Source organism: Staurois parvus, unplaced genomic scaffold (assembly GCF_062004578.1).
Source record: "Staurois parvus isolate SC_StPar_1 unplaced genomic scaffold, SC_StPar_1.0 ptg000019l, whole genome shotgun sequence".
Lineage (NCBI taxonomy): Eukaryota > Metazoa > Chordata > Amphibia > Anura > Ranidae > Staurois > Staurois parvus.
In genome coordinates this window covers 135,458-159,788 of record NW_028317815.1, presented here as the reverse complement: position 1 = coordinate 159,788, position 24,331 = coordinate 135,458, and the positions used below count along the sequence as shown (strand labels likewise).

General features: G+C 41.5%; 1 protein-coding gene across 1 annotated transcript in view; it reads left to right on the top strand.

Annotated features, from left to right (window-relative positions):
* The window catches only part of POT1 (protection of telomeres 1), a 121,678-nt gene that overhangs the window by 32,977 nt on the left and 64,370 nt on the right, over positions 1-24,331 (top strand). Inside the window, exons 6-8 of the mRNA XM_089684430.1 lie at positions 9,055-9,224; positions 17,384-17,454; positions 20,350-20,406. Coding sequence (XP_089540556.1) covers positions 9,055-9,224; positions 17,384-17,454; positions 20,350-20,406 — 298 coding nt within the window. The remainder of the gene's footprint in view (positions 1-9,054; positions 9,225-17,383; positions 17,455-20,349; positions 20,407-24,331) is intronic.

The window sequence follows — 24,331 nt, the reverse complement described above, 5'->3', positions numbered from 1 at the left end:
AGTGTAGATGTCCCCCTGAGAAATGCCGCTTACACTGATCATCGGGGCACTATTGATCAGTGTAGATGTCTCCCTGAAAAATGCCACTTACACTGATCATCGGGGCACTAATGATCAGTGTAGATGTCTCCCTGAGAAATGCTGCTTGCCAGCTCACCTCTCCTCATGTGCTGTCAGAGTGAAGAGAGGACTGCCAATAACTGGCATTAACTACGTACACTGTGACCGGCTGTGAGTGGACACAGCTGGTCACATGTAAAAGGTGGCTCTGACTGGCACTTTACTTGGAAACGTAATCAGCTGTGTCTGAAGGACACAGATCACACGGGGGGGGGGGTTCAGGGAGAATAACCATGGACGCCCTCCCAGAACTAGCCGACCACATTGCAACCATCTTTTGGCTATAGCATGGTCGGGAAGTGGTTATCACTGGGTGGCCTGTACAAAACCTCAGTAATTAACTATGAAGTATGCACATCCATATGCAGCTCTACCCATAATGCTTCTGCACCATCACACTCTCCATCAAAAAGGTCCTCTTTCACACTGGAGTTGAAAGAGGACACCTCCAACTTTCCTTTTTTGGCCCCTTTCACATGGGGCAAACCCCTCAGTGGATCCTCTTGCTCAGCGGGGGTCCTCTCCGCTGATCCACGCTGAACAAGTGGATGACAGGTCCGTGTGCGCTCTGCTGCTGCAGAGCAGACACAAAAACAGCCTGCTATTCTCTTTGGGCAGTCGGATGGAAACGGACCGCCTGTTTGTTTTCATCCAACTGCCATCCCATTCTATCCAACAGACGGAAGGGTAATGGATTCCCATCTGTCTCTTTGGCAGATCGGATTGGATGTCGGCGGGTGTAAACGGACAAATGTCTATTTACACCCGCCTCTCCATAGAGGTTCCGATAGGGTCAACCTGAAAAATGGGCAGGCAGACCCGATCAGAACGTTCATGTGAAAGGGGCCTTTACCCTGTGAACGAAAGCTTAGGCAGGCATTTTAATTGCCCAATTGTGTGAAGAATGAAGTCAAGATTCAACAGTACCAATTAAAGCATAGTTCTCTCCATGCAACAAGGCTTCCCATTCTCCTATTTTGCTTGAGAGACTTCTGATATTGAACAAACACGCTAATTGTATTTTGAACTTGAGTTTTGCATATCATATTTTTTTGCGGTACAAATGGTGCTATATTTGCTAATGGTTGCTTGTAACATGGGAAACTCCTCATCACCTGCCATAGCCCTCCCACCATCTTTCCCCATTCCACCCTCCATTAGTGTCTGACCCCTGTTTGATTTGTCTGCTCCATTATATTCTAATTCTCCCACCCCCCTCAATCCTAGTTTAAATACTCCTTCAGCCTGCTCATAATAAAGTGAACCGCTTTGCTTGCTTTCTAATGATTCATATAAAGCTATTTTATGTTTATCATCTGTTCACCACGGATCATTTGCTAACATTCTCTGGAGGACACCATTCTCTGGGGATATAATTTTTTAATATGTTGTATCGTGCCAGTGGGTTTACCGCATATATAATGAGTTTGCTGCACTCTTTCTGAGCTTACGCTTTAACCACTTGTCATCCAGGCCAGTTCTGACATTTCTCTTATACTTGAAAAAAAAAATTATTTTTTTGCTAGAATATTACTTAGAACCTCCAAACATTGTGTTTTTTTTTTTTTTACATCCGAGGCACAAGAGAATAAAATAGAGGGTGTTGCAATTTTTTAGGTCACACAGTATTTACACAGCAGTTTTTCAAATGCTATTTTTTGGGGAAAAATACACTGAATTTTAGTACACATAAACACGATATAATACCCAAATTCTTGGTAAAATATAAAAGATGATGTCCCGCTGAGTAAATGGATACTTAAAATGTCACACTTTAAAATCGCCTACACCTGTGGAATGGCAACAAATTACTGTACAATAAATTATTCATAGGCAACACTTTAAAAGCCTTTACAGGTTACCAGTTTAGAGTTATTCAGGGGGTCTGGCACTAGAATTATTACTCTTGCTCTGACATTTGCGGCGATATCTCACATGTAGTGCAATTACCTTTTACATACAAAATGCATGTGGGACCTACGTATACATTCAAATTTGTGCATGAGCATGGGGGGACAGCTGCTCTTTAAAGTTTATTTATGTATTTAATTTGCTTTTTTTAACACTACATTAAATATTTTTTTTCAATTGAACTTTATTTCTCTCACAAGGGATGAACAACATCCCATGGGACAGCATAGGCCGTGGTAGATCTACTTTATGGAGAGATCTAGGGTCAGTTAGACCCCATATCTCTCCTCTGATCTCCAAAGCATCTGATAAGACCTAGATCGGTAACGTTTCTATTTACATCAGGTCAAACCTGGAAGTGACAAAATCCTCATCACTTCCCTTTTCTGATCTCACAGAGAAGGAAGAACAATATCAATTCCTTTCTTTCTGTGTTGTGCATTAGATGTCGCTGGTCGAAGTGGTCACGGGCTCTCTGATGGGACGAGAGAGCCCAGAAAAGGCAGCGGCGGAAGGGAGGACGACCCCCTTCTACCACCACCTGAAAGCTGCAGGCATCATTCTGGTATAACCACTTCAACCCAACAACGTACTATGACGTCCTATGGGCGGGAAGTGGTTAATGTTCATTTCTTTTTTATCCCTCATGCCTGTAAACTGCTACACTTGCCTTTTGCTTGTGTTGACAACACAGGAAGCAGACAATTTACCTGTCCATATAGATATGAATGTTTATGTATGCAGTCCCTTGACAGGCTGTTATTGATGATCCACATTGTACCACAATAAAGGCCCTTCACTTGGCAGATCCAATCAGGTACGCCTGTCCGTTTTTCAGGTGGACCCGATCAGATGGCCCATTCACCCTTATGGACAAGCAGGTGTAAATGGATTTGTTTCAGAAAGAGATCTGTCCTCTTCCGTTTAGGTAGATTGTTGGGTAGTGAGGCGTAAAAAAACAATGGAGTCTGGTTACACCTGGCAGCCCATAGAGCAGAGTGGGCTCTATCTGTAGCTAATCTGCAGAAACCGAGCAGACACAGATGTGTCATCTGCCTGCTCTGCTCCAATCAGCAGGGGATCTGTGAGCAGATCCCCTGCTGATCGGAATGGAGTCTTCCTTGTCTGAAGGGCCAAACTTTGATGTACTACACAAATAATATTTATTGGATGCATAAGGTCTTTGAGTACTCTATACTGCAAGGTCTTTCAAGCTGAGCGAACCCCTAGTTCTTTTGATATGGATTTGCTGATTAATAGCTTGATAGTCCAATGTACTGGATGCACCTAGGTGACCTTATGGAATTAGTTATGAGTTTTCACTCACCATATTAAAGTTTAATATGAGCAAAGCCCAGATTCCACATAACTATTATCAGATCACATAATTGTTACCATCTATCAGGGGCAAACACCCATATTTACCTGATCAGGAGATGGATATACTGTATAAATTGAGTATGGTGTTACTCCATAATGACTTGTTTATAGCATAAACAAAAATATAATAAGATACATTATATAGTTTTATCTACAGAACTGGACTCTGGTAACAAGTGGTTTGTACTATGTGTATAGCTGTGTGGTGTTTTTAATTGATTTTAAAGTGAAAGTGGCTATATATACTATTTGGTCGAATATTTTTGTATCTACTGCATCCTCTGTATTTTTGGTTTGGAGATGCTCAAAGCTTTTTTTTTTTATAGCTCTTTTTAAATTACGTTTTCGTTTGCAGTTTGTGTCCCCGTGAGGGGAACTTTTTCATTTTTACATGTTTACCATGAATTGAGAGACAATCTTTCCATTGTAGACTAATAGAAACCTTTTATAGAGCAAAAAAAACTAGAAAACCCCCCAAAAACAAAGATTCTATCCGTTCTAGACCACAGTGAGAATTTGAATAAAAAAAGGTTTCAATTGAGTCTTACGGTAAAATTGTGCTTTACTTCTTTCCTTGTATATAACAAAGAAAAGGTAATGAGGAGCAGTTAATAGTGAATTTCTTAAAGAAAATGTTTACCTGGTTTTTCAGTCCTCATTCTCTAGTCCAGTGAGATAATGCTGCCCCTATGTGGCTTAAATTCCAATAAACATGAATTTACTGGTCTGCAGGAATTTGTCATTTTCATATTGACAAATATAACACTTTTGTACATTAACCACATCTGATCTCGGAGAGGTGTTGAGCTAAAGCCATTTTTGTCTGTGTGACATATACAGTTGTGTTCAAAATAATAGCAGTGTGTTGAAAAAAGTGAATAAAGCTCAAAATCCTTCTAATAGCTTTTATTTCCATACACACAAATGCATTGGGAACACGACACATTCTATTCCAAATCAAAACATGAAGAAAAATATATCAAATTTGTGTTGTTCCTCTAAAAAAAATTGAAGAAAAGTGAATATTAGACTGTTCAAAAAAATAACAGTGTTTGTATTCTTCTTTATAAACTCAAACATTCACTATATGAACTGAAAAATGTTTGAAGATTTTGCTTTCCTTTGAATCACTTAATTAATATTTAGTTGTATAAGCACTGTTTCTGAGAACTGCTGTACATCTGTGTTGCATGGGGTCAACCAACTTCTGGCACCTGTGAACAGGTATTCCAGCCCAGGATGATTGGACTACATTCCACAGTTCTTCTCTATTTCTATTTCTTTGGTTTTCTATTGGATTAAGATCCGGGGATTGGGCTGGCCACTCCATAACGGCAATCTTGTTGGTCTGGAACCAAGATGTTGCACGTTTACTGGTGTGTTTGGGGTCGTTGTCTTGTTGGAACACCCATTTCAAGGGCATTTCCTCTTCAGCATAAGGCAGCATGACCTCTTCAAGTATTCTGATGTATTCATACTGATCCATGATCCCTGGTATGTGATAAATAGGCCCAACACCGTAGTATGAGAAACATCCCCATATGATGCTTGCGCAACCATGCTTCACTGTCTTCACAGTGTACTGTGGCTTGAATTCAGTGTTTGGGGGTCGTCTGACAAACTGTCTCCGGCCACTAGACCCAAAAAGAACAATCTTACTTTCATCAGTCCACAAAATGTTGCGCTATTTCTCTTTAGGCCAGTCAATGTGCTCTTTGGCAAATTGTAACCTCTTCAGCTCGTCTTTTTTTCAACAGTGGGACTTTGCGGGGGCTTCTTGCAGATAGCTTGGCTTCAGATAGGCGTCTTCTAATTGTAACAGTACTCACAGGTAACTTTAGACCTTCTTTGATCTTCCTGGAGCTGATTGTTGGCTGAGTCCTTGCCATTTTGGCTATTCTTCTATCCATTTGAATGGTAGTTTTTCTTCCACGTCTTTCAGGTTTTGGTTACCATTTTAGCTGAGCAGCCTATCATTTTCTGCACTTCTTTGTATGTTTTCCCCTCTCCAATCAACTTTTTAATCAAGGTACGCTGTCCTTCTGAACAATGTCTGGAACGTCCCATTTTCCTCAGAATTTCAGAGAGAAATGCACTGTAACCAGCATGTACAACATTTGCTGCCTTCCTTCCTTAAATAAGGGCAATAATTGCCACCTGTTTTTCAAAGAATGAATGACCTCACTAATAGAACTCCACACTGCTATTATTTTGAACATGCCCCTTTCAATTAGTGATTCAATTACACAGAATCAGCAGCAAGCATGTCATGACTGTTGGGTCTGTTGGATTTCTATTACTCTACTACACCTGCTAGTAAATTATTTGCCATGTAGAAATATCATTTCTACCAAAAACAGTGATCAGGTTAGTGATGTCTGACTGCTATTATTTTGAACACAACTGTACATAAAGTTGACTTCAGCTTTATTGTCCATTGTTACAGGCTATGAAGTACAGGAACATGGGTCCTTGGTTTAGCAGTGCAATATCAGATGTATGTTTTATATATTTTTATATTTCACAGACAGATGTTTTTGCTTATTTATACTTCATGACCTTTCTATTGGTCTATTGGTTTTTTGTCGTCGTTTTTTTTTGCTTTGCCTTAGTGTCATTGTGCACTATTATATATACTCACCACTTTATTAGGTACACATGTTCAATTGCTTGGTAACACAAATTGCTAATCACATGGCAGCAACTCAATGCATTTAGGGATGTAGACATGGTGAAAGAAGACTTGCTAAAGTTCAAATCGAGCATCAGAAAGGAGAAGAAAGGGGATTTAAGTGACTTTGAACGTGGCATGGTTGTTGGTGCCAGATGGGTTGGTCTGAGTATTTCAAAAACTGCTGATCTACTGAGATATTCACACATAACCATCTCTAGGGTTTACAGACAATGGTCCGAAAAAGAGAAAATATCCAGTGAGTGGCAGTTGTGTGGACGAAAATACCTTGTTGAGGTCAGAGGAGAATAGGCAGACTGGTTCAGCTGCGACATTCAGATGGTATAGCCAGAATTTGAGGTAAACAGCCTTGTATCAACGGTTCAGGCTGGTGATGGTAGTGTAATGGTGCAGGGGTTATTTTCTTGGTACTAGCAAGGTGTACCTAATAAAGTGGCCAGTGAGTGTATAATAGCAAGTAACTACAAGCAATTAAAATTGTATAATGAATACCAAAACCATTTTATTAGTTATCACTATTAGGTCTGCTCAGCTTAATTATTTTTTATTAACTTGAGTATTTCATAACTTTCACTTCTAATTTCTAAGATTTGTAAACTTCATTGGTTTAAAGTGGTTGTAAAGGCTCAAGGGTATTTATCTTCATGCACTCTATTCGTGAAGGTAAAAAACCTTATGTGTGTAGCGCGCCCCCCCAACAATACTTGAGCCCCATTGCGATCCAGCGACGTGCAAAAGTACCTCAACTCCTTGGAGAGTTTCCCTCATTGGCTCAGACAGCAGCGGGATCCATTGGCTCCCGCTGTTGTCAGTCACCAAGTGAGCCACCGGGGCAGGGCCTAGCTATGCTCTGTGTCTGAATGGACACTCAGGGCAGTGGCTCAGTAGCAAGCCTTTTTGGGTGCTCCTATAGCAATCTGCTTTCTCTGGGGGTACTCTGCAGAAGGGAGGGGCCAGGAACACCGGCATGGGACCCAAGAAGAGGAGGATTGGGCTGCTGTGTGCAAAACCACTGGACAGAGCAGGGAAGTATAACATTTTTATTATTTTCGAAAAAAAATGCTTTTATTATCACTTTAATTTCTCTTACACTGTTTACAGCATGTAAATGAATATGGCATGTTTTCTGTCAGACAGATAATTTTTTTGGTATTTATTTAGGATGTCTTTTACAATTTATTTAATAAAGAAAAGAGGGGAAACAATATACCAAATCTAAGCTACTTTTTTATTTAACCCAAAATAGTATTCCATGACTTTGGAACCTTAGCCTTAACACTTCCTAAAAGATTAGCGGCAACCTTCTCATAAGCATGTAGCAGCAACCCCCAATCTAGCCCCAACTGTAACCCCAGTCTTAGGGCAAAAAAAAAAAAACAAAAAGCAATAAAAATAAAGAAATAATTTGGACTTAAGAATAATATACACTAGTCAATGCCTTCACTTCAGCAATAGTCAGCCAGTGAGTTTTTGCACAATGTCCATTAATCAAAGCCTATTAGTGGAAATTACAAGGGTTTTATAGTTGCACTGAGGCACAGGAATGTTTTCTCAGAAGTAATTTTAAGATGCTGCCTAGGCAAAATAAGCATAGGGGTTTTGCACTTAAAACTAAATATAGACCATGTTAGACAGTTAATGCAATGTCCGTTTAGAGGGGGTTCTCATGTCCTTTGCTCCCCTGGTGTATATGAAACCCCATTCATATTATGGCGTTTTGAATCATGGGAGAATTACCATGATTCTGCCTGCGATTCCAAAACACAATGCTAAAATGAGAAATTGCGGAACTACCTGTTCAGGTGTCACTCATTTTAATAACACTTTAAAACACAGTGCAGTTGTGCCCCGATTCTTGTGCTGCAATCTTAGCAAACTGCATTGCGCAATGCATGTGCGTTGCCGTGTTTGCAGCGCGATTTATCAAGCAACAGTCGTGGCAGAACCGCACTGCATTTTCAGGTGCCATTAAAATGAACACTTGGTTCTGCAATTTCTCATTTTAGCAATGCACACCCTAGTGTGAATAGGGTCTGAGGGACCAGGAGAAACCGGCTCATTGCTCATGCAAATAGAGATTTGCATCACATCCCATATACTAGGTAAACTGAGAAAACAATCCAGGTTTACTGGTGCATGTTTGATCTGAAGCAGTATTAGGCCCGTTCACACTTGTGTTTAATCCCATTAATTTTCATAGACCCTGTTGCCCCAAAAAGTACATGAGCTACTTTTCAGGCTGATATAAGCGTTTGTGTCCCCATAAACTTTAGCGGGAACACCTCAAAATGCTTGGATTTTAGCATTTTTTTTTCTAGGCGTTTTGTAGCCTATATCAGGGGTCTCCAAACTGCAGCCCAAGGGTCGGATATGGCCCTTTGCTACCCTTTATCCAGCCCTTGGGGCACTATTCCTCCCACTGAGACCAACAATGAGGCAATACTTCTTCCACTGACCTCAATGATGGGGCACTATTCTTCCCCCTAATACCACTGATGGGGCACTATTCCTCCCACTGATACCAATGATGGAGCACTGTTCTTCCCACTAATACCACTGATGGAGCACTACTTCTCCTACTGATTAACAACCCTGCAGCCATATTTATTTACATTTATTCTCACTGGGACCAGGACATTTTCTGTCCTCACTGGCCCTAATCCAGCCCTCCTAAAGTCTGAAGGACAGTATACTGGCCCCTTGTTTGAAATGTTTGGAGACCTCTGGCCTATATTAACTGAAAAATAAACATGTAAAACGCCTGTAATACTCTTCTAAGAACGACTGTATACACTTGCAAAAACATTAACAAAAAGCACATTTAAAAACTCCTGAAAATCTCTCTTCTCAGGTGTGAATGCAGCTAATTAAATTATCCTTGTTGAGTTTATTTTTTTTACTTCTTGTTTTTTCTCATGTAATGCACATTATATTTTTCTACTTACCTGTAGGTTGGAAGTTACATTGTAATTCAAAATTTACATGCAAAGTTACATAACACCTCTAATGAAAACCAAGCTCAAAATTCATATCTGGAATTTCATCTTCATGGAGGGACATTGTATGGACGAGGCATAACCATTCTCCCTGAAAATGACATAGATGTCAAAGAACTTCAAAAGTATGTGTATATGTATATACTTCACTTCACAATGGCATTCTCTCCCATTGAATCCAGACTACATTTCTTCTGTTAAAGTGGTTGTAAACCCTTACATATACCCAGTGAAATGAATAGCCTCTGTTGATGCACAGTGATAGAACAAACCCGCCTACAAAAGTTGTGCATGTTTATCTGCAGCCCTCTCTCTACATCAGTTCAAAGTCTACAATTTTCACAGCATTTCTAAGCTTTCAGAGGCAAGAGGTGGGGATCTGTCATCTCACATTGCACAGCTCAGATAGGAGAATTGAGTGTAATCTGAGACCTGATTGGAGAGAAGGGACACGCTCCCCTCTACATAATCTCATAGGGAAACAGTCACAGCTGAGGCTGTCAATCACAGGCTGTGTGCTGGAGACCTCCTACCTCATCCTCATTGATCCCTTGAAGTTGGCAGAACATGCAAGAAATTACAAACTCACATAGCAGAGTAACGAGGAGGCAAAGAGAAATCACACTCAGTGCTCTGAATGAGGCAAATAAGCACTATAGAAGCCTATGCTTTTATTCATTTTTCATGTCAGAGGTTTAGCACCACTATAAAGATTAAAAAAATGTATCTTTTAAAGAACATAAATTGAGTGTTGATCACAAAGCTTGTCTAGCAGGACATATTCAACCATAAACTGACACCTTTATATGTAGATCTTATGGATTGCTAACTACTGGACAAAATACTGTATAGTACTTAATTTATCCCTGTAGTAGTAAACAAACTACTGCATGAATTGGTTTCATTTTTTGTATATAATGTATCTGTAATACAATTATATTATCTTAATTGGTAGATAAAGAATGATCTGCCTTCAGACTGCAAAATGATATGACCTTAAACATATTTACACTGAATCACCAAATAGCCCTACAGTTCTATAAATAACAATAAAAGGATCTCCTTGGCCAAATCTGACTCACTTTATCATCAACTGAGGGACACAGGTATTTAGTAATTCTTGGATATTTGGGTTATACTGCTGCCTTCAGTAAGTTTGGACACTGGCAATCTAACAAACATTAAGCCAACCCCATATAACCCGCTTCCAACCAGCTCTGCTGAGAAAAAAACTTTCTATATTTTGAACTAATTTTCTATCAACATGCTCTGGACTCCGAAGATATTTTTTTCTCTTTAATCAACATGTCTGTTATGCTGTTTGAGCAAATCTGTATACAGCAGCTATCCGGATTGTCAAAATTTCAGCAATACCTTTAGAAAGCGATTTGCAGGGCTAGCCTAAAATGTAGCCTTCCAATAATGGGCTCTGCATAATTTCACTTTCTAGACCTTAGTGCATTGTCTGCATTGTGCTGCAGGGCAGTATCCAGGTTTAGAGTTATGGCAGAGCTGTGGCCCAAACCCTGTTTCACTTGCTAAATAAGTCTCTCATTGCGGTTAATAAAGCCTGTTATGTGACCTTTTGGCAATAGACTTTGGTTTACGTAACTTCTTTATGAAACTTCTACACGTTCGTGTACTGCATTAACAGCCTCAATTATTAGAGCTGTGGTACAGGTTTTTGGCGTGACCCGGTCTATCACAACCCAGTTGCCATGTGTGGCACATGTGATCAGTTATGACACCAGCTATTTGATGGCACGACCGTTCAGTTGAGGGCGTATGCATCTGTAACGGTTAGCCTACATTCACAACAGTATTAAGGCTGGTGGGAACTATACCGGCACTTCTGTTTACAGCTGCTGATGAGAGCAGCTAGGTGCAGTCACCAGCCTCATTCAATCTAATGACAGGTCGCCAGCAGCCGCAGCTATTCATGACTCTCTGTACAGCCTACAATTACTTGATCGCTGCTGGAGCACTTTGTGTGAATCCAGCAGTGATCACCGCAGGTAATTGCTGGCAGTGCTAAGAGCCAGGAACAGCGGTGGCCACCGGTGACATATCATTAGAGTGAATAGGGGCCGACGGCTGCACCTGGCCGCTCTCATCCGAAGATGTAAACAGAACATTCCTGCTGCTAGAATTTGCACCTTCCTTACTTGCCGTTGTAAATGTTGCCTTATCATTCACAACATTGCTTGAATGTACAGGTTTCAGGAAACAGTTAAAACAATGGGTTTAGCTTCACTTTAATGAGTATGGCTGGTCAGGCTGCAGTAACGGCAGTTACGGCGCAGTTTTTACAGGTGGGCTCTTTTTAGGTAACTCAATGCTGACATCATCCCATGCTTCTTCCCCACCCCTTGTAGTTGGAGGAAGCACTTTCCCGCTGCCTGCCTACAGTGATTTGATCACCTCTGGCTGCATATGACTGATGTGGGAACCCTGGAGGATTTGCTGGCTGTGATTATCTGGCTGTCTTGGGCCCAATAAATGTGCTTTTATTATTCATTTGAAATGTGAGTGGCCTGGAGTTTGTTCAATATAGGATCAGAATGATCTTGGCAATATTACACTATGTAAGTTTTTTTCTCTGAGAACACGGTGGAGGAAGCGAGGAGATCACGGTGAGGACCTGAAAGAGGATCTTATCTTTGGGAGGCTAATTTTGAGTGGATGGAAAGAGGGCGTGGGATTCCCTATTAAAATCCCAAAGGCTCTACATTCACCCTAATCTGGTGAGTGCATTTGATGTTGGTGTGCACGGGTGAAAGGTGGAAGGCTAAGAATTTTATTTGGAGGTCTTTATTTCGCACCACAAGGGACTTTTAATGAGTTTTTTGACACAAATATGTATTAAGTGATATGGGGTTTTGATATTTTGTTATTTAATAATATCTATTTTGCGCTGTTTATTTTTCACATTTCACTTGTTTGTGTATTCACAATTTTTGCACAGCAGCAATTTAGAAGAGTGATTTATTTATTTATTTGATCTTGATTGGCGCAGGAATATATTTTTTCTTTTAATTCTGGCTGCATATGACCCTCATCGTTATCAACTGCTTAGTTTTATGGGGCCTTCCTTCACTTTGGGTATACTTTGGGCCATAACAATATGCATTGCAAAATATCTTTCAAAAGATGATTAGATGACCTTAGTCCTGCTGCAAAATGTGAACTTACTCTCCTATTTTTTCTGGAGATGATTCAATGGGATCCCCAAAGGGAAGCAGTGCTTGTAGCTCGGATCCAGGGACCCCTATTTCTGTACAGTCATCCTCATCATTCGCTTCTATAGCTCTGCTGCCTGAGCCTGGGACCTGTGCTGTGTCTTCCAGTCACCTTCACTTATGATTTTTTGTCGGTCTTTGTACAATTAATGGGGCAGTTTGCTTGTAGAAGCTCTAACTGCACTCCAGTGCCTGGTCTTACCTTCCTTTATCCCTTATAGTGCATGAGACTTCTTTTAATGAGCCTGTATTTGAACAGATATGTTCTTGTTCCCAATCTGATTGATGCAACACACTCTGCTCTTCTAAGGGATCCAAGAGATCAACCTATTGTACCAGATATAGGGTCTTAAGAGACTTTCTCCATGCACTCAGTACTTGAAACATTGGGAACAACCTATGCAATCTTAGCTTCCTCCAGATGATGTGATCACATTTTCTCCCTTTTTAATAGGTCCCTCCCTGTGAACTGTTCAGTTCTGCATGTGAACAGACCTAACACCACACAAGTTGATGGCGTCTCTGCCATTGGAGATTTCACTGATAGACAGCTGGATTCTCCATTTAGATCCCAGTTTGACTTAACTGAAGTAACTCTTTTCCTTTGGTGGTGATTTTGTGAAACCATTTCCCAATAGATGCTATGTCTTAAAAGGGAGCCCTACAACACAAGGCAAAACCCTTATGTTCTGGAACGAGTGGATCAAATGTGTGAGGCACTGCTTTAGTTGTGATGGCCTAAGTTTGTTTCTTGCATGGCAGTGATGTCTGTCAATATGCATAATGTACGTTGACTTTGTGCTTGGGATGTTCAGGATAAATTTAAAGATTGTCTTATTCACATACCCTTTGAGGGAAGGTTTCTTTTTGGTCACATGCTGGACAGTGGCATTCATGATCCTGCTGCTTCCCACTCGAACTACACGTCTAAAAACTGTTAACCTTCTTCTTAAATGTATACCCCCGTTTTCTTTATCGTACATCACGGAGCACAGAGCAAGATATTCATGACTATGTGGGTTATAGGCCACCTATAGATGAATGGACACTGGCCAACTCCTCCTACACAGGAAGTACTTCAGTTTTTTTGCCAGTGTCTATAAGGCGGATGGTCACTGAAAGTGTTGCTGTGCTTTTGGAGCATACCTGAGCAGAACGGTTCCATTAGAGAATCAGGAACTTTAATTGGATCCATTTGGAAAGCTGTGAGCGAAAATAGATGGTACCAGAGCCTCACTGAATAAGGAGAAGAATCCTTGGGGTTTTGCCTGTAATGCAGCCTTACTGTGCTGGATCCCACACAGTTGGAACCCCTGTGTAGTTTTAAATCTGATCAAGGCAGTTCTAGCAGGGTGCTATACGGGCCCAGGGCATTGGCCCCTCAGTATGAGGACCGGGTCCATGAAGGTCTGTATGACAATGCCCGCCGTGATGGGTGGAGGTTGGTGCCTGGCGGAAGTCAGAGACCTGCGGTGGACTGGTCAGATATCTCCTTTTTTTTGTAAAGAGAAACAACAAAGCTTTAAAATGGAGGGAAAAAGAGAGTTGTTGACTGGGTTTCCACCAGGGGGAGTGCTTGCAATTGTTCCTGAAATGTGCTTGCGTATTTTTCTTCAGCCACTAGAGAGAGTACAGCCAGCCATTGGCCGTAGGGTGCGTACACTTAGCGGGCGTGCACGTGCAGTAGCAGCCGGAAACTAAAGTTGGATATATTTGTTTACTTGGAGGCCAGAACACATGTGGGCTGCTGCTGAGGAATTCCCTGTGGCCGGGACACAGAGCGGGCTATTCAGTGGAGTATGTGAGTACTCCCATGAGGGGGAAGCATTGGCCAGTCAGTCAGGACCCCCCCTAGGTGACTCATAAGGTCAGCATTTGCATTGTTTTTTTCTTCAGCACATTACTTGCATAGCTGTGCCTTGTGGTCTGTGTTTACTAGTGGAGGTGCACAGGTTTTACGCTATCTGAAGTAATGTCTTCCAGTAAGCGAAGTGAGGGAGGTGCAGCAGGAAAGGGCACTAATGTACCGCAGCCAGGTCCTGAGGAACCTAGCCGAAGGTCCGCTGTGCTGTCCTCTCCTGACAGGTCAGAAGCAACTGGGCAGTCTGAGCCACTGCGTCTTTCTGGCATTGTGGTTACTACCGGGGCGTCTGCCTTGGCATATGTAACCAATGATGATCTTGCTTCAGCCTTATCAGGGTTAGAAAATAAGATTGCTGGGATGATTGCATCAGTTTCTCAGGGGTCTAAGCAGCAGAATAGATCCCTGTCACTAGAACCACAAATCCTGGAGCAGGAATGGGTGGAACCTGAGGATGAGGAGGAACTGTCTGAGGAGAAGCAGGCGGTCTCTGCCTCCCAGTCTCAGAATATTTTAGTCCAGGACCTCACTGATATGGTGCGGTCTGGATTCAGGCTACCTCCAATAGAAACCTCTGAGGTTAATTATTCTTCTCTGGGCTCTTTGAAGCCTCCACAGAGTACTCAGGCCTTTCTGGTGCATCCTTTTCTGGAGCATCCTTTTCTGGAGCAAACTATGCAAGCTGACGGGGATCACCCAGATAGGGTTTTTGTTCCAACAAAGAGGTTTTCTTTCTTGTACCCCATGAAAGAAAAGCTTAAGAAATGGGGTTTGCCTGTAATGGATGCAGCTGAATAAATCTTTAACATGTCCTGTGGATAATGTCCAGGTTTTCAAGTATCCAGCAGATAACAAGGTATCCTTCAGTTCTCCTCTGTATGAGGTTGCTAGGGAAGATGGTGTCCTTGTTCAAGGCTATTCCCAATGCCCAATTCCATTTTAGACTGCTGCAAAGGTACATTCTGACTGTTTGGAACAAAAACATTCCGGCCTTGGATTACTGCATATCTTTGCCTCCGGAGGTGCTGCTTCCACGGGAGAAGGTTTTTCCCATGAATGATCTGGAACTGTGAGCAATGAGGCTGGATCTTGGGTATTGGACATTCAGGCTTCAGGGTTGGCCTGTAAGGATTCAGTCTGACAATGCCACAGCAGTAGCATACATCAACCACCAGGGCGGTACCAGGAGTCGTGCTCAGAAGGAGGTGAACTACATTCTGACCTGGGCTGAGAGATATGCTCCACGTTTGTCAGTAGTGTTCATTTCAGCTGTAGAAAATTGACAGGATTATCTCTGTCGCCAGCAGTTGATTCCAGGGGAATGGGCTTTGCATTCCAATGTTTTCAAAGAAATCTGTCAGGGATGGGGTTGCCCACACGCCCTAGTGATTCCTTGGAACCAGTTTTCACTGATTTATGTCTTTCCTCTGATCCAACTGCTGCCGCTTCTCTTACTCAAGATTCGGGAGGATTCTATTCCAGACATGGCAGTGAAGATGGCAGTGGACGGGCCATGGTCCCTGCCGTGTCGGCCAGACCTGTTGTCTCCAGGTATATTGCACCCAGCTTTACGGTCAAATTTGACAACTTGAAACTCAGATCTTGAAGGATGGGGGTCGGATCCTGTCATCCCCATTTTGGGTGCTAGAAAGGTAGTTTCTAGGAATGTTTTTATTACAGAACCTGGAAGGCTTACACTTCCTGGTGTGAGGTTCACAAATGGCACCCAAGAAAGTATGTGATTGGTAGGATTCCGTTGTTTCTTCAAGCAGGGTTTCAGAAGAATTCGGCTGTTGGTACCATTAGGAGCCAGGTTCAGCATTATCTATTTTTTTTCCAGCGGCCCATTGCATCTCACTCTTTGGTTCACACGGTTTTACAGGGAGTAATGCGTATTGCGCCTCCTTTCAGGTTTGGTCATCCGCCATCAGGCGTCAGTGGCTCAGGTTTGCAAGGCTGCTACATGGTCTTCAATTCGCACATTCACAAGTTTCTACCAAGTGGATGTCAGAGCTGCAGAGGATTCTGCCTTTGGCCGCAGTGTTTTGCAGGTTGCTGAGTAGGTCCTGAGGTATTATTGACGGTGGCTATCATGGTGTCACCTTCCCCTCAAATTTATTATTGCTTTGGGACATCCCCCATAGTCATGAATAGCCTGCTCTGTGTCCCGTGATGTACAATAAAGAAAACTGGATTTTTTTTCCTACATACCTGTAAAATCCATATCTTGGAGTACGTCACGGGACAAAGAGGTCTCGCCCCTCTTTCTGGGATTTCATTGCTTGCTACAAAAACTGAAGTACTTCCTGTGTAGGAGGGGTTATATAGGGGAGGACCTCCTCTCTGATTAGTTCACCTATAGCTGGCCTATGACCCACATAGTCATGAATTGCCTGCTCTGTGTCCCGTGATATACTTCAAGAAATGGATTTTACAGGTAAGTATGTAGAAATAATCCAGCTTTTACTAGAGGGTTATTGTTTCCTCATAATGTTGGAGCTCTTGAGCATTTCTTCCTCTCAGTTTGGATACTCAGGCTTTAATCTTTAGGTTTTACAACCAGGCATCTTCTTCAGTTGCCTTTTCTTTTATCTTCTGGGTTTTCTGTACCTCAGTGTACATAATCCCAGATTATGTACACCCTCAAATGTTGGTTTTGCTATGTTTACTGGAGTCTTATTTTAGGTATAATCCCCCATTTTTCAGTGGAGTCTATTACCTATAGGATAATTGCATTTGTGGTGTTGATATCGCCTCATGCCCATCTTTAATGAGGGACTTCTTTACCTACAAAGTCGAGAAACATGAGTTCTTTCTGTTTGTTCTCCATCCTAGTGGTCACTTTCCTCATGGCTTCCCCATTGAGGAAAGCCTTTTTTTGTTTTTCTTTTTGATACTTTGGATAAAGTAGGGACGGATTAAAACCCTTCAAATTACACACATTTAGTGGATTAAAATTAATGGAACCTCTTCAAACAACAAAGTTGCATGTAACAAATTTTTGCAAATGATATATTTTGGTAACATCCTGAAAAATTATTATTTTTGGTATGGTTTCCAGAATTGAATTGCCTACTTAGTCCTTAATTCAATTCTTAATCAAATCTAGTGCTTTTTTGTTTTCCAATAGTAGCACCAACCTGTGTCAAAAGTAACCAAAAAACAGTACCTTTTGTATTTTCAGAGTCTTAGATACTGTGAACCTAAATGAAGAACCTTTATCTACAGTGGATTTGACTTCAGATAATATATTAAGTAAGTATTTGTAGAATAGAGATAAGTGGACATTTGAAAATTAAAAGAGAAGTTTGGGATTTTATAAAACTTTTACTTATCTAGCTAGATGTAGCATTGATCTGATGCTGCATCTGTCCCCCGCTGGCTCTAAGGCTGAGAACTGAGTGATCAGACACCATAAAAAACTTCAAAAGGGCCACCATTTTAATCTGATTCTATAGAAAAGAATATGGATGGAAATGGAGATTTTTTTTTAATGCTTTTCTTTTTTCACTTCATCACAGCTTTCCATTTCAGACTAATATAATATGGGTAGACATTTTGCAATATTGTCTAGTGTTGTGTGTTACAAACAATGCTTCTAAGCCTTTCTGTTATTCACAAATATTACCATCAAAAGGATAGGGTCATCTGGATTTATAGAAGGGCTACACTGTTTGTAATACACAACACTAGTTAATATGATTCCTTTTATCTAACAGCAGCTATAGAGTGGAAGATTCATCAGGTATTGGATTGGGAAATATAATTTATGTTATAGAAACAAGCGAAGAGGAGGAAGCACATAATCATTTAGCAATGCTATAAGGCAAAGTGTGATAAAATGAACAGCTATTTCAATTTTCTCGATTTTTATAACTAGATCTTTTTGAATTTGTTATAAATATAACATGGGACTTTAGTTACTGCCCATACGCCTAAAGCATATGCCAGCATAAATATGTTGATGGGAGTGCACTGGTAAGATTATGTAACAGAAAACCAGAACCGTGTCCGTAAATGTTTTCTATAGTATCTAATGTTCTCTTTTAGTTTTAAGGTTTTCTGTAAACGGTTTTATATAAATTAACATTGGTCATAATTTCAATGTTCCTTTGGCCAATACAGCATAGTTTCAAATTACTATTGTGATAGATTTTGCACACTTGAATTATGAATAGTTATAAATGCTCAGCCAATCCCGTGTACCTGCCGATCATTAGGACTGGTTATGTCCTGCCTCCAGTCTACTTTTCATACAGGTGTACAGCTGCACACTTATGTAAACCTGGTGTTTCAGTGAACTTTATTGTATATCAGTGGAAATGGACACTATAGCAACTCCCTTACTCTGATACTTTTCACTCTGCCCAGGGCTTGTGAGTTGCAAAACAGGGTGATGTAGCCTGCACTTCTCAGAATCCGGAACTGAGTTAATTTTAACTTTTTTATTTTTTGTAAAATGTTTTTTTGTAGCTAATTTTGTTTGGGCAGTGATTGGGGGGGGGTGGCAGAAAAGTGAAGTTTTTCTTTTTCATGGAATGTTCCCTTTAAAGTGTGACAGAGGACAAGATGTCAATAATCTGTGCAATGTTCAATTTCATTTTTCTTTTTGAAAAGGAAGCAGTCTTAGACCTGGCACGCATTGTATAAAATGTGATAGATCTTGTAATCAGTGGGAAGATCTGCATGTTTCTGGTCTGCTTTAAACCCAAAAGCAAACATTTATTATATTGAAGCTTACCAATTCTTAGATGTGGTGACTGCATTCCTTTTCTTTTTTTTTAGGCCTTCCTTTTATTTTTACCTTGTGACCTGCCAGCAAGCCTGTTGTTTTTCAATAGAACATGATCTCTTGCTGCAACTGCTTGCGCAATTGTAGTGTAAGCTGGAGTTTGGTTTCAATTTGTTGGTGTGTCTAAATCTTCTAGTGCATCTAACACTCCTTTCCACCCCCCACCCAGTCTGACAATGCTGCTGTCCAAAGGTGCCCCTGTGCTCCTTTATCCAGAGTGAGGGTACTCTAATACAGGAGGTGTGTTATTGACCAGGTGAAAACAGAGGACGAAAACATGTAAAAAAGAAAACTAATCCCCCTTATACACTATCATTTTTTTTATTTTTGTTCAGCCCAGTGAACAAAAATTGATCGCTGTCAGCTCTCCCCACTGTGATATTGTGTTTTGACAAAGGGACTACAATCATCCCCCCCCCCGAATGCTGATCTGCAGACCTTTTTCAGTCATGCCCCTTTGACTGAAGCCTCACCCCAGCTGCCGTACACCCCCTCTTCCCCCGGACGCCGATCTGCAGACTTTTTTCGGTCATGCCCCTTTGACTGAAGCCTCACCCCAGCTGCCGTACACCCCCTCTTCCCCCGGACGCCGATCTGCAGACTTTTTTCGGTCATGCCCCTTTGACTGAAGCCTCACCCCAGCTGCCGTACACCCCCCCCTTCCCCCGGAAGCTGATCAGCAGACCTTTTTCGGTCATGCCCCTTTGATTGAAGCCTCACCCCAGCTGCCGTACACCCCCTCTTCCCCCGGACGCCGATCTGCAGACTTTTTTCGGTCATGCCCCTTTGACTGAAGCCTCACCCCAGCTGCCGTACAGCCCCCCCTTCCCCCGGAAGCTGATCAGCAGACCTTTTTCGGTCATGCCCCTCTGACAGAAGCCCGATCCCGGCTGCTGTACACACGGGCTGAATGTTGGCCGGTTTCTGTTGAACCAATACACCCTGATATTTTGCCAGTCTGTACAGGCCATAATGCAGCCATCACATCTAATGATTGGTAAGCTGCAATATGTTAAATTTTTTGGTTTTTAGGTTTAAAGAGAACCGCTTTAAAAAAAAAAAAAAAGAACTGAATTGCAGTAATCATTTCCTCAAACAAGTATATCCCAGCTTCATTGTTTTTTAACTGCAAAAATAAATAGGTTCTTTTCACTACATGTAATACATGTAAATCTGCTATATCTCAGATTAATTTTTTCTGAAACATTTACATGTTTTACCACCTGTATATATTTTTTTATCTTTGAGTGTATGCATTGTTGTGCTGTGTTCACAATTGGATTCAGAACTGCGGAAGATACAGTTATACATTATGTTAAGATATTTTCTTTTTTTTTTTTCTTTTATCTTGTATACAGGCCAGAAGTCGCCACCCTTTGATGCTCTGGAGGGAAGCCAGCAGCTTTCTGTGACAGGTATAAAACCATTAATGGATTTGAAGATCACAGTGAGAAAAGCCTACAACACAGCAGGTTGTGTAGTTATCTGAAATGAGCTGTTCAAAGCTCTCTTGTGGTAAAGCTTATATAAAAGTAGATTTCAGATTAAGCAAAGTAATAAAATGAACTAGAAAAAAAATAAAGAAGATTTGTCATAGATATATTTTAAATTGAGTAAGTGATACCATAGAAATTTTTGCTGGCTGGTAGCTAAAAAGAGTGGGAAATTTGAGTGAAGAGTGAAAAAGTTTTTTACTTTTGACTGCTGCTGATTGCTGGTGCTTGTAGTTGTTTTATTTTCTTCTTTGGGTCTTGCTAAAAGCTTTTACTTTTTTAAATCACTTTTTCTGTCACTTTTTAAATAGCATTTTTTTTTTCTTCCTTTCCTTGTCTTCCTTCAGTCTGCTAATTAAGGGGAGGGGTTAATTGGTCACAGGTGATACAGGTCCTATATAACTTGCTGTAGAGCTCACTCTGAGCTTGCTCATTTTTGAGCTTGCCTGTATTTTGCTTGCTGGACTTTTGACTAAGTGGACATTTGATAAGTGGAGTTAAAAAACTGGAGTGGAAAATAGGAGATTATAACAGGAGTCTACTAACCTGTAATGCAGGCCATAAACGGGTCGTTTATCTGCTGAATTTTTGTCCACACGAAAACCGGCCAATATTCACGCCATTAGTGGGGCAATGCTGTTGGCCGTTTTTCGTGGATCTTCTTGTTTATTTTTAGCAGTCATGCTGAAAAATCCATGAAAAACGGCCGTTTTTCGTAGACATTGGTGGCAGCATCGGCAACGACCGATTTTTCGTTTATTGGCCGACAATTCGGCAGATAAACGGCCCGTCTATGGCCAGCCTAAGTGACAACTGATATTTCCTGTTAATATTGTAAATGGGATAATGTGTGCTGGCAGGGTGAAAGGTTTTGTGCAGTTCAGTGTGCCACATGTATGCAGCAATGAAGCAACAGCTCCAGTATGGATACCGCAGTGAAAGATGTGAGCGGGTTGTCCTTCTGGAAACTCGCGTTAGAAATCTGGAGGATCTGGAGGAGCAAGTAGCAACACTGGGCAGAACCGACAACCTTGAAAGGGGTCTTCTGTTCTCTGAGCAGGTAGCTAATGGGATTGATGTGGAGGGCGGAGGGGCTAATCAGGATTATCAAGTAGGAAGATGGGCTACTGTAATGAGGGAGTGGTAGGGGCTTACAGAAAAGGAAGGCCGGTCCTGGGTTTGTGCACCCAAACAGATTTGCCAAGTTGGATGAAGATGTGGGGGTGGCAAGCTCAGGGGTGGCAGCCCTGGATGTCACTGCTATCCCTAACAGCCGAGAGGGCAGACCATCTGGGAGGGGTGGTGAGGGTAATGCAGGAAGACCTAGACAGCTGGTGGTAGTAGGGGATTCTATAATCAGAATGACTTTTAGAATAATTTGTCGCCAGGATCGCCTCAACCAAATGGATTGTTGTCTACTTGGACCGGGTTGATAAATTACTGGGTGGGGCTGGGCATGACCCAGCTGTCTTGGTCCATGTTGGAACCAATGACATAATACATGGAAGGTGGAGGCTCTTTAAGAATCAATTTAAAGAACTAGGCTGCAAGTTGAAGGGAAGGACCTCTATGGTGATATTTTCTGAAATATTACCAGTGCCATGCGCAACATAGGAAAGATAGGGGAGATTAGAGAACTCAACGCATGGATGAAGACCTGGTATAAGAGGGAAGGATTTGGGTTTCTAGAGCACTGGGCTGACTTTTCATTGGGGTGGAACCTGTATGCATCATACATACTAGGGAGGGGAACTGGGGAAATCAATGTTGGAGAATGTTCTGGTTGATCACAAGCTTAATAATGGCATGCAATGCCAAGCTGTGGTTTCTAAAGCGAGCAAAATCCTCTCTTGTATTAAAAGAGGTATAGACTCCAGAGAGAGAGATCATTTTACCCCTGTACAAATCATTAGTAACACCTCATCTGGATTATGCAGTTCAGTTTTGGGAACCAATACACAAAAAGAACATTGGGTAACTGGAGAAAGTACAGAGAAGAGCAACCAAACTGATAAGAGGCATGGAGGAGCTCAGTTATGAGGAAAGATTAGAGGAACTGAATTTATTCTCTCTTGAGAAGAGGAGATTAAGGGGGGATATATTCAACATATGTAAATACATCAGTGGTTCATATAGTGAACTCGGTGTAGAGCTATTCACCCTGAGGTCATCACAGAGGACAAGGGGGCACTCTTTACATCTGGAGGAAAAGAAATGTAATCACCAAACACGAAAAGTTTTCTTCACAGTGAGATCTGTGAAAATGTGAAATAGACTCCCTCAAGAGTTGGTTCTGGTCAGCTCAGTGGATTGCTTTAAAAAAAGGCCTGGATTATTTCTTGGATACACAGAATATAACTGGATACTAACATTTATAGGTAAAGTTGATCCAGGGAATATCCAATTGCCTCTCGGGGGATCAAGAAGGATTTTTTTTCCCTGCAGGAGCAAATTGGATCATGCTTTGCTGGGTTTTTTTACCTTCCTCTGGGTCAACTGTGGGTATAGAACTTTTTTTTTTTTTTTTTTTAGTGGTTGAACTGGATGGACTTTTGTCTTTTTCAACCAAACTAACTATGTAACTATGTAAATAGATGTATCCATTGTTTTATTTCAGTTTTATGGTAATTTATTTAGAAAGGCTCAAGCAGCCTGCCCGCTTTGTTACCGAAACGTTACAGGTTCAAATGTAATGCAATCGATTTACGCAGCGTTTACATACGTAGTACATTCACATCGGTCCCTGTCCTCAAGGAGCCTACTGTCTAAGGTCCCTAATTACCAAATAACTTAACAGCATGTCTTTGTAGTGTGGGAGGAACCTAGAGGAAATTCATGCAGGCCCAGGAAGAACATGCAAACTCTGTGCTGGTAGTACTGTGAATGGGATTCCATCAGATGACCCTAGTGCTGTTAGGTGGAAGTGCTAACCTCTTAGCCGCTGTGCTGCCCTTGTCTTCATTAAGTTTTGTTCCTTGGAGCAAAGCCTTCCCCACATTACACGGCCCTTTCAACAAATGTGCCTCATTGGTGAGTAGGGTCACTGCTTAGTGCAATGACAAGTGGGAGGGACTCGTCACCAGGGTCCACAGGGTGAAGCCAGAAGTTGTGTGGTGCCTTGTTTTAGGCAGGGCATTATTTTTTAAAAGTTTAATATGCCTAACATACACAGCCTAAATGCAATGTGCAATTGTGCAAGAAGGGAAAAGGAAGGCCTTAGTAGTGGCTTTTATATTTTTACATTAACAGGTTTTCTGTACACATCACCAGTGAGTTGGCAGTAATCTGGTCACATTAAACTAATGGGAAATTGAGTTGCTATTGCTTATCTCTGTTTATGTGATTCTGTTTATGCTTAACAATTTGAGTCCTGAGTGGTTTTAACATGGCACAGGGACAGCGGATAGTCATTGCAGTGGTGTTTTTTAAGATGGCGCCCTGGACCATGCAGGCTGGAATTGTCTTCTGCCAGTGACAGCTGACATCCAGCACTAAGCCAATGAGCTGCAACAATCAGCTTCCGGACGTCTGATCACACTACGTTGTGTTCCCTTAGGAACTGTTGTAGCTAATCATTGTCAAAAGCTTTTGCATTGTGTTTACAGTGAAGTGACATCATGACACTTCCTCTTCATACAGAGCTGAAGCAGCCCATACGTGTGCCTCTGTACAGAAACAGATAATTCTTAGTGTGATATTTTGCTGTTTGGTTGCACCCAGCAGTAGATCACTATTAGAAATCATCTGTTGCTGCACAGATGCTGCATGGGGGTGTCTAGATCAGGTCTCCACTGACCAGATATGCCAGATTTACACCACAAAAAAATGTATGTGTAATATAAATATA